Source organism: Saccostrea echinata, unplaced genomic scaffold (assembly GCF_033153115.1).
Source record: "Saccostrea echinata isolate AGI-Se365-2 ecotype Australia unplaced genomic scaffold, CSIRO_AGI_Sech_v1 ptg000023l, whole genome shotgun sequence".
Taxonomy (NCBI): domain Eukaryota; kingdom Metazoa; phylum Mollusca; class Bivalvia; order Ostreida; family Ostreidae; genus Saccostrea; species Saccostrea echinata.
This window is the reverse complement of record NW_026889772.1, coordinates 2180141-2191202: the sequence shown is the minus strand read 5'-3', so window position 1 is coordinate 2191202 and position 11062 is coordinate 2180141. Positions and strand designations below refer to the sequence as shown.

The 11062-nt window shown below is 35.3% G+C and overlaps 1 protein-coding gene across 1 annotated transcript; it reads left to right on the top strand.

Annotated features, from left to right (window-relative positions):
* The first annotated feature begins 304 nt into the window (after positions 1-304).
* LOC133191064 (major facilitator superfamily domain-containing protein 6-A-like) lies at positions 305-9538 on the top strand. Its single transcript, XM_061326743.1, has 7 exons — positions 305-2276; positions 6635-6742; positions 7687-7848; positions 7941-8159; positions 8256-8291; positions 8383-8414; positions 8867-9538. The coding sequence occupies exons 1-7, from the start codon at positions 524-526 to the stop codon at positions 8975-8977; spliced, it is 2421 nt and encodes an 806-aa protein (XP_061182727.1). The 5' UTR covers positions 305-523; the 3' UTR covers positions 8978-9538.
* Positions 9539-11062: the final 1524 nt, after the last annotated feature.

Below are 11062 nucleotides of genomic sequence, written 5' to 3'. Positions count from 1 at the left end.
TAAGTCAGGTTTGCATACATTATCCCCTCCATTGACATAATTCTACATCCAAACCTGATAACTTGTAATCATTGAGGGAAATCTGAGAAAATGAAAGCATGGAAATTTTAGCAGATGGCACAATTAGCGAAACTATTTATGTATTGGCGAAATTGATATCTAATAACTAACATATTGATCGCCAGAACCAAGTCTGTAAAATAAAAAAATCAATATGGGAGCCAGGCTTAGCTCTGTTCTGTTAGATTTGTAGCAAAACTCTGCATTTAAATAGCAATGGAACATCGATAAGTCTTGGTCTTCGTTTCGTTAAGTAAAATCAATGCATTAACATACTCGCAGCCTTTTCAGCGAGAGAGCGCTAGTCCTGTCCAACTTTGAGTACAAATTCTCAATCTCCGGAGCTCTGCCTCTGTGATTCCTCAGAAAATAGTTTCTCTTCACACTCAGTTTCACACGTTCGCACTGAAGTACCGTGAAGTTGCAGCATTGATCCGGCCACCAGTCCAGAAATGGATATTAAATGTTATTAGTGTACCCCCGGGACGGACGCCGGTCAGACAAGAAGATGCCCCCAGAGCTGGATTCTGACGATAGCGATGTGGAGAAGTCACCGTCCACGGAAAGTCAGAAGTACAAAGTTCACTCACATCTTAACACGGACTACGGCAAGAAATCTAAGAGGGACACCATAGACAATATGTTCTCCTACATCAACAGGGACTTACTGATCTGTAAGCTGTTTTATTTTTTCTTCTTTGCAGCCTTTGGGTCGCTGTTTCCTTTGCTTGCCATCTATTTTAAACAGCTGGCTATGAATCCCACCAGGAGCGGTATTCTGATCGGCTTTCGGCCCTTTGTGGAGTTTTGCAGTGCCCCTTTTTGGGGAAGTCTAGCCGATAGGTACAAGAAGGGGAAACAGCTACTTTTATTTTCCTTACTGTGTTGGATAGTATTCACTCTAGCAATAGCGTTTGTGAAACCCCCGCACTACAAATGTATAGAGTTTGGGAATTCCACCCTTCATGGACCGCCACAAGGCTTTGATAGCCGAGGGGTGACCGACGTCATTGGGAGATGGAAGAGGGATGTCCGTGACGATTTTATTTATTCCCACAGTGAAATGGTACACGCTGCAGTATTACATGTGCAAAGCCGATTTAAAAGAGCACAAGAAATACCTAATAATTATTTCTCTTCAACTGTACTTACCTCTGCTTTACCCACAAAATCAACCCTAGACAATAATACATCAAGCACAACAACTAAAACCACGTCTTCCAAGCCTTCCCCCTCATCATCAGACGAGAGGGACACCGGGGAATACACGTGTCCCCCTCACAGTACCCAGTGCTTCAAAAACACGGACATACAGGATACCTTCTTTAAGCTTCTTCTGCTAGTAGTTATAGGGGAATTCTTCAGCGCACCTGCCATTACGTTCGTGGATTCTGTCACCCTTGCCTATCTAGGGGAGGACACGGATAACTACGGCCGTCAGAGAATGTTTGGGTCCCTGGGGTGGGGTGTCTCTATGTTTTTTGTTGGGCTTGCTTTAGACCATTCCAGCACATTTCCAAATCACCCATGCATGTATACATTTGTTACAGAGAAGAACTATACAATATGTTTTGCCGTGTTTTCAGTTTTGATGAGTTGTGCTTTCATCACAGCAACGCAACTGAAGTTTGATGACCGTCATGGCGGAGGTCAGGATATTCAGTTGATGGAAATTGTTACGAGGGTCAAGGACAAAGTTGTTGGAGCAATAACGGGAGAGAAAACGGACAAAAAGGGGATTTTTAAGAGTGATGAAGATGCTGAAATCGGGTATTTGGAGTCTAAAGCGAGCGAATCTAACTTGGAGCGAATGGAAACACAAGACCCTTCCTACCAAAACCAAAACGGAGGTGGAACAATGAACGAGAATGGTAAAAACCTTCATATCTCGCTACAAAAGGGGAACAATGATATGGTGGATGATGCTGTTAAGACATCTGGGTACACAAAGGTCAACGGCCCGGATGATGAAGACGATGAGCCGTTCCTCGGGAAATGGTTTGCTGTGTTGAAGATGCTGGCCACATTCCGGTACATATCGGTCCTGTTTATTTCCTGGTTTATGGGGTTTGGGATCGGCCTCATTTTCACCTTCCTATTCTGGCATTTACAAGACATCGGCGGAAGTCCCACTCTGTTTGGTGTCGCCTCCGTCTTCAACCACGTGTCGGAGTTGATTACTTACTTCTTCAGTAGAAACATCATCAATAGATTCGGTGAGTGAGCATTTCTCTGCATGATTATTATCTCCCTTGAAAAGGCTTCAACAGGGTCTTTGTTTGCTTTCTTCTTGTTGAGCCTCTGTATAGCAGAATGTTTATTGATCGCAAACTGGATTAAAAAGATTGAATTTGCAAGAGTGCAGAAAAAAAAATATCCCAGATTCTTTATCTAGCTAATTCTCAAAACTTCCAAAGAGGTTTTTTAAAAGAATTAAAATCGAAATCACTTTTCAAAATTCAGTAACATCAAAACGTACGACTTTTCGACATTTTATACAACCATTCCTCGCGATAAACTAAAAACTAGGCATTTTGATTTCATAGACAGCTACGTCATCAATAAATATGGAACGCGAAAATTTTCATATTTTGTGATTTGTTATCTACAAAATTACTTTGTAAATCATCATTATGATTCTACAGATACGTACTCTGAGGTTGATATTAAAAGGATACTGGAGTCCCTCATTGACAACATATATGTAGTCTTTGGAGACCAGGTCTTCCAACAATTTCTTAGAATTCTAATGGGAACTAATATGTGCTCCTTTATTGGCCGACCTGTTTTTTTTAAATTTCTATTAAACAGAATTTATTCAAAAACTTCTACTTGAAAAAAAGAAAACACTTGCTGTGACCTTCAACTCAACATTTAGATGACGACGTTTTATCATTTAACATTAGTTACTTTCATTCATATGTCGACTCAATATATATACCAGTGAACTCGAAACCAAAGACACCACAGAGTCTACCACATCTGATCCATATTTGGATGTTTTACTGACTACACACGATAGGGGCCAACTAACAACTAAACTGTTTGACATACGAGATGACCTCAGTTTTTCCTCCGTCAGCTTTCCTTATTAGTAAATATTTCACTATCACCTGCAGATAGTATCTAATATCTCCCAACTTATTCGATACTCGATAGCATGCCCTGAGTATGTTAGATTTTTAAACAGACGCAGGTTATTGACAAATAAGTTGATGTTCCAGATATTTCAACAACCTCGTTTAAAATCAGCATTTCATAAATTCTATGGTCGTTATAATGACTTTGTTAGCAAATATAACCTATGATCGGGTCATATTTTGGCTGCGTGTTTCGTATCAATTGTTAGGCCTTTGTTTTTATACTAAAATTGACTACGGAATATTCCGTCTACCTGATCAATACATAGTGCTCACGGCGGGTATGACCGGTCAACAAGGGGTGCTTACTCCTCCTAAGCACCTGATCCCACCTCTGGGATTTCCAGGGGTCCGTGTTTTATGACCTGTTCACAGATTTGTATTGTTTGTAAGGTTTTTAGAAATCAATCACTGTTCGTTATCTTCACATATTACGTTAACTGAGGTTTAAGTGTGTTTGTATTATCTGTAGAAGACAAAAATCTAACCATGTGATTGAACTTTATGAAGCTAGGACATCGTTCAAGCTTTTTTATTTTCTTTTAATGAGTTGATTGTTATTGCATGCGCGTATTGCTGAGACTCGGAACCTTAACGATAATACAGAGTGCATGTTTCATTTCTGTACAAATTTCACATCAAGAAAAAAGATAAAATGTAGTCATTAGTGTGATATCAAAGGAAATCTTTTATAAAGACTAAACGTTGAGAAGAAATGTTTGTAGCTTTAATGATCGTATATTGGTGGTAGTCCTGTAGAGAGAGTTGGTAAATCGTATATTGGTGGTCGTCCTGTAGAGAGAGTTGGTAGATCGTATATTGGTGGTCGTCCTGTAGAGAGAGTTGGCAGGAAGAAATAAGTCGACATTGCGTGATTCAGCAAGCCTACGAAAATAGGAAAACCCTACGAACGAAAATTATTATTCTCCAAAAATATGATTAAGTGATATGCGTTTTGTAGCCTGGACACATATAATCGATGTTGTAGCGTCTTAGAATATATCGATTATGCAAACCAAATCATTTCTTTATCTTATCATCCATGGCATAAACATATTTTTTCGGTAAGTTTTCTGGTATTGCATAAGAATGAATTAAGAATAGATAAAATAATGCAAGATTATTTTGCCTTAATTAATTCTTATGTCCTGTCAAATTTCGCATTAAGCGCCTCATGCGAAAACGTTTTATGTCATTTGAAAAAGGAAGTTCTTATTATTCATCTTTGAAGAATTTGATCCAATGTTGTGTAAGTACACGTACGTATTTACAAATGGAATTAATCGATCCTAAACTGTGGATATTTCTTTGAAAACCTGTATTATTGCTAGTAGAGTTTTTTATCTAACAATGCAAATGTTTTAATTATTTTTATTTATTTTTTTCCAAGACAGGCTACGCGTTAATGATTTTCAGTAACAACACGATATCGATGAAATTCATATTTCATCAAGATATTGCTATTCCTATTCATTTTCTCGTCCATTAAATGCTTCTTTATGAAAAACAAACTCAAGAAAAAGAGTCTCAAGATCCTAGAGACTGGGGTATAGGGTTTTATTAATTATGGGGTTGACAGGATCTGCCTCGTTTAGGAGTTTTACTGATTACGACATCAATATTATTCATACCCTCCCACGTTACACACGATTATCCCGGCAGATTTATATGTAAATAATAATCTCAAATAGCAACAGTAATGTTAATGACACAAACTACCTATCATGATGAAATATGGTGTTTGATTGGCATATGGATGATAAGACACGGATCAGTCTTGAGACTGAAGCATACAAACCATTATAGCTGTCACTTAATGATAAAATGTATAAATGTTATCAAACCTATAGACACCCACTAATACTAAACATTTTCATCAAAATTGCGCAATTTTTCATCAAAGCGGTCAACATAGTAGTTTATTCATATTACATGTAGGTGTCATTTTTTACCACTAATGCAGCTTTAAAGAAAATACAACTATGTTGTGAACTCTTCTGTAATGTCATGCTTACATGAACTCCTACGATGCCCAGATCTCAGTCCCAACTACACAGAATAGAATGAAATGTGTTAATAAAGAAAAAAAGAATACAGGGCATAATTGCCTGTCTTTTGGAATAATATACATGTATTTCTTTCCAAGCTTCTATAGTTTCGTCAACAAGTTTTCAAATTACATATTAATTTTGAGAATTCTTGATATCGGAAAAAAAATATTTACAGTTCTGAAAATTTTTTTAAAGAGAACACAGATTTTTACTTAAGAAAAAGATATGGGGGTTTTAAAATTTTTGTATAATATTAGAGACATTTTTTTGGATATCTTAAACAATGTACAGCACCTTAGAGTAATGCATTTTATATAGGGCGCTATATAAATGCTTTTATTATTATAATCACCAAACGATACTAAGATGTTTGTGAAACACGCCCATCTATGTATTGTTAAAAAAAATACAACATTCAAATCCAGCCGTGGATTTTACATTTCCAATTATTCCATTTGATTACGTCCTCCTTCTATTTAGGCGCCATCTTTAATTCAGTCATAACTTAGGTTTCTGGTTAAATCTGAAGTTCCCATGTTCTTTCTTCAGAAGTTTTGATGTAAATTAAACAGGCAAAGAAAATTTAAAAAATAAATAAAAACAGAACCTGCTACTCCCCTTATCCCAATCTTCGATCTCATGGGAATAAACAAGAAATGTATCCTTTTTAATGTACCAGTTACTTTGTTTTTTAAGTTTCGCTTCATTTTATTGTATAATTTTAAAGTTGCTAAGTATTCTATAGTCTTATATTGTGTCCCTTGATGAAGACGTATAACTGACAATTTACGTGTCCTTTGTAATCTCAATCGCTAAAAAGGAAAATGAATTGAGCGTGTGAATGTGATAAGTCGCCTCAGATTAACCCAATATTTGTGATTCTGTGGTACATGTCAGTATCGTATTTTTTTATGTTCATATAGGACGTTTGTTAAGACTTATCCTGTTAATATTCTATACAACATTTTCCATATATACATGTAGCTTTACAAAACCAACGGTACAGCCTTTTTTTTTATTTGTTTCTGTAACCAGGCCTCAAGACCATGATCTGAGAACAGACTTAAGTCCGAATTTTGATTTTGAATATCTTGAGTTTTATTTAACATATGTGCTTAAAAATTAGCAGGTTTGTAATATATTCAAGTTGGTTGTACCCTATCTAGGTTTATAAACATGATTTTTAAAGGTCATATTAAGATTTTGTGGATAACCTGACAAAAGGTTTATTTGTAGGTAACGATAAGTGTGTCCAACGGTTTTGTTGGTAACTGGATGGGTTTATATACGTGTACTTCTATAGATCATGTTAAAATGTTGTACGTGAGTTTATAGTGGGTTACATGGTTATAAATTTATATACATGTTTTTTTTTATTTGCAGGTCATGTTAAGATTTTGTACGCTGGTTTAGTGGGTAACCTGGCCAGATTTATATACATTTCCTTGCTCCAGAATCCATGGTGGGTGCTACCGTTTGAGTTTGTGCAAGGTAAGAATTTCAATTTTAAAATGATAAAAAAAAAATAATCAGCACTAAGACACAATGTGTAAGCCTCTTTTTATGGAACAGTTTTTGTATCATTTAGATGTATATAAATGCTCATTATATTAACATGCTGGAGAACTTTTCTATTTGGTAGAATATTTTGATCTTACATAGTATACATATAATTTAGAATAAATGTGTAAGTACAAACTTTTACTTAATTTTCAGCAATAACATGTTTTTGTTTAGGTGATATTCATCATGATGTAATATTTTGCGGGCGATATTCAGTATGCAGTATGATACCGGGGACCTTATTTAGGACATTCTAAGAGTTTTGTTCATATTTTTCTTAACTCGCGATATTTCTATTACATTGTATTAAGAATTATAATCTTGGCAGAATCAATATCTCTCGCTCAGTCAGTCCCTTTGTAGAAGTACTTGTCGTGACAATGAGGATAACTGTCAATAGGTTCTACAAAATCAAGACAGAACTAACGAGAATGAGCTCTCTGTGAAAATAAATAAAATACGCGAATTCAGCGAATGATAATTCCCCATAGCTTTAGTTAACTTTTTAGTGGTAAATTGCCTCATTGCAAAGAGTTTGGATAGGAACCCTTGTCGTCATTTTTAGTTTAAAGTAATTTAATAAATGTTACCTTGATTAAAAAAACACCAATGATTGCTCGTCAAACATAGTAAATCAATTGAACACACAATTTAATTTCTACCAATCAATACAACCAATAGACTGATTAATAATATTGGCTGAAAGGTGTAATAAAAACTACAGTGCTCTCATAGTCGAAAGAGATAATTATCCAACAAATTGCATTTTAACAAATATTTGGAAATATATCAAAGGTTTAATTTTTTATATTGATTAACAAATTATTAATAGTATCATTGTTGTTAACCACATGATCTTTATTCCGTCGTAGGTCTGACCCACGCTGCGGTGTGGGCCGCGTGCTGCTCCTACATTACCCAGGCTATTCCACTGGGTCTTCGTTCCTCCGCCCAAGGCATCCTTCAGGGTCTGCATCATGGTTTAGGTAGAGGCTGTGGGGCCGTGTTTGGGGGACTCATGGTCTATGGCTACGGTAAGCTAACACATTTTATCTTAAGTGTAGTGTTCTGTTTGTATTACTTGAGAGCTTGACACTTTACAATGAGGTTTGGGGTTTTTTTTTAGGCAGTAGGATTACATTCCGGATATACGGAGTCACGTGTTTAGTGGTGCTTGTATTTTACGTTTCTCTGCGGTATCTTTTGGAAGACAGGAGTTCTTTCAGTTATGGCGGGAAACAGAAGCACGAACGTATGGAGGAGGAATCGCCTACCTGTCACTTAGCTCCGCATGGAGTTCCATCCGGAATGGCTCGGGATTTATCCAGTAGTAAACTGAATGCAGGTGCAGTATAAAAAGAATTATGGATATATTATCAAATGATTTATAGAATCATATAATACTGAATTAAAGTTTCTTTAAATCGTTCTAATTCTACAGGATATAACCAGCCAGTATATGGAACGGCCATTAAAGGTATGTAAAGATGTTTTGTTGTAATGCACAGTGTTGAGAATAAAAATAAATTACAACTTTAACATGAAAATTTTGAATTCTACTATTGTAGAGTCCTTTGATCATTCCACCGCGTTTCTTGAGGTAAGAGTAATTACTAGTCATTTTTAGTATTTTAAAGAATCTGTAACTTCTCGATTAGATTTAGAATTTTTATTAAGGAATTAAAGGAAATTGGGTGATAAACAAATTCATTTTACAATTCTTTAGCTTTCTGGGGGCGTCGGTATCGGATTTTTCCCTTGTGAAATAAGAGCCTGACATTTCAGAGTTTTTCATTCAGTCTTTTTGTATTGATTAGAAATAAAATAGGTTTTTTCCATGAAATTTACAGTGGTAACTTCAATCGATTTTAAATATCATTCAGTAAATTCATTAGTTTGAAATCTCTTGAGGGGATTACTTAAAGATGTAGCTTTCATTTGGTCTTCAGCAAAGTAAACTTGCAATTCCAATTGTTTTCAAACTCCTGCGAAGCTTCTTTTTACATATAGAAGAACAGTGCAGTACACACCCGTATTTTTGCTTAATTATAGAAACTGTCTCAGGGCCCGGAGCAACGGGATTACCATGGAAACATGCCACAGATGTCCACCCAAGCATACCAGCAACAACCTCAAGGCAACCCTAATCCTTTCCGGCCCTGATGGGAAATGACGTCATGATATTGTGCTCATCTCGCCCTTTCAAGTTCCATCGAACTCTCTCATGAGCTCATATTTATTGATGCTCTCAAGCAATTTGTCTCTCTTTACAGATTGTATAGGTGATGAAAAGTTGCATAGAAAAAATATGTCAACTAGCATATAGGACAAAGGAATATGACAAATCTTAGTCGTTGCGTATGTAGTATTTAGAATTGTGGAAAACCACAGTCCGTATTTCAAACATGCCTATTTTGGACACATAGTTGTATATTAATTTTATCAACATAATATTACAGAATGTCGTAAGATGATTTACTCTAGATCTGCAGGTGTATTGTTTATGCTGTTAAAAATAATACAGAAACAATGTGTGTCTGTCCCGTGTGAGCATTTTGGTTTATAAAACATACGTGTTTACTAGGGTGCGTTACGCATTAGATGCATGATAAGTTAGTCGTGAAACTGTTGGAGACTAAGTCTCACTGTAGTGATATGGTCTTGAATTTGACATATACGAGTTATACCTATGTTGTTATGAAAGTAAATTATAGAAAAAGAAAATTTTGTATTGTTACAATCTAAGTTACAGTGTTAAGGTCTAAGGTTCATAAACCCTCTGCTCACTCATATAACATGTTTCTTTAACTCTAAGAATCTTAATGTATTTGTTAAGTAAAATACAAACAATTATAGCATAGCTTGCGGGACAAAATTGGACAAAAAAGACACTTCAACTTGACAAGATTATAAAGGAATAATAGGCATTTATGTCATTAAGAGTTATCTCTCTTATCAGAGTATCGATGGACCTTAAGTAAAACGTAGTCTACTAAAGGCAACAGAGTTATTACATACGAGAATTAACAGCGCTCAGTTGTTTGGTTATTCAATAACATACAAGAATTAACAGCGCTCAGTTGTTTGGTTATTCAATAACATACAAGAATTAACAGCGCTCAGTTGTTTGGTTATTCAATAACATACAAGAATTAACAGCGCTCAGTTGTTTGGTTATTCAATAACATACAAGAATTAACAGCGCTCAGTTGTTTGGTTATTCAATAACATACAAGAATTAACAGCGCTCAGTTGTTTGGTTATTCAATAACATACAAGAATTAACAGCGCTCAGTTGTTTGGTTATTCAATAACATACAAGAATTAACAGCGCTCAGTTGTTTGGTTATTCAATAACATACAAGCATTAACAGCGCTCAGTTGTTTGGTTATTCAATAACATACAAGAATTAACAGCGCTCAGTTGTTTGGTTATTTATTAATATACGAAAATTATTTGTTGTATTTTTTTTAACTTTTAATTACTATTTACATCCACTGAATCTCCTTTATGTTTATGGAAACCGATTAGTGTAATCAACTCGTGAACAATCAAATAAGTAAGTTAGGTAACGCGCGGACCAATTATACAATATTTTATATACTTTCAACCACTTAAACAATTTATATAGATATAAATAATGAAATGTCCTTTTTTGTTAATGCGGAGATGTCGGTTGCAATCATTGTTGGGAAAAAAAATTACATAACCTGCTTACTCTTACAAAAAAAAGCTGGCAACTCATATTCCTTATCTTCCTAAGCGTTCAGTTATTGGTTACTTATTTGAAATCGAATATAATTGGTGGTCATTTGTTTAGTCAGGAAATTGTTGGGAGAAATTTTCCTGATTTTCCAAGGTTTGATTGGTTGAATCATATAGAGCCTTTCAATGGCTTCACCAAACAAGAGATGGTCTTTCCATGGTTGAACTAAATAAACTACCGGGTAGTAAGGTAAATGAACTGCACAATAAGAGAAACACTCTTAAACAATACAGATAAGCATTTCAAAGCTTCACTAAATTAACTGCACAGAAGGAGAAACTTTGCATGACATGACTCAACAAACTGTACCATTCGGCTCTTAAGGACTAAAATAAAAAATCAGTTAAATTTTCAGAGAATGGCTAAATAAACTGTAAACATGCAGCTTTTAGTGACCTGACTAAATAAATAGCAGTTATATTTTCAATTACAAGACTAAATAAACTGAACATTTAGGTTTTCAATAATAAAATAAACTACA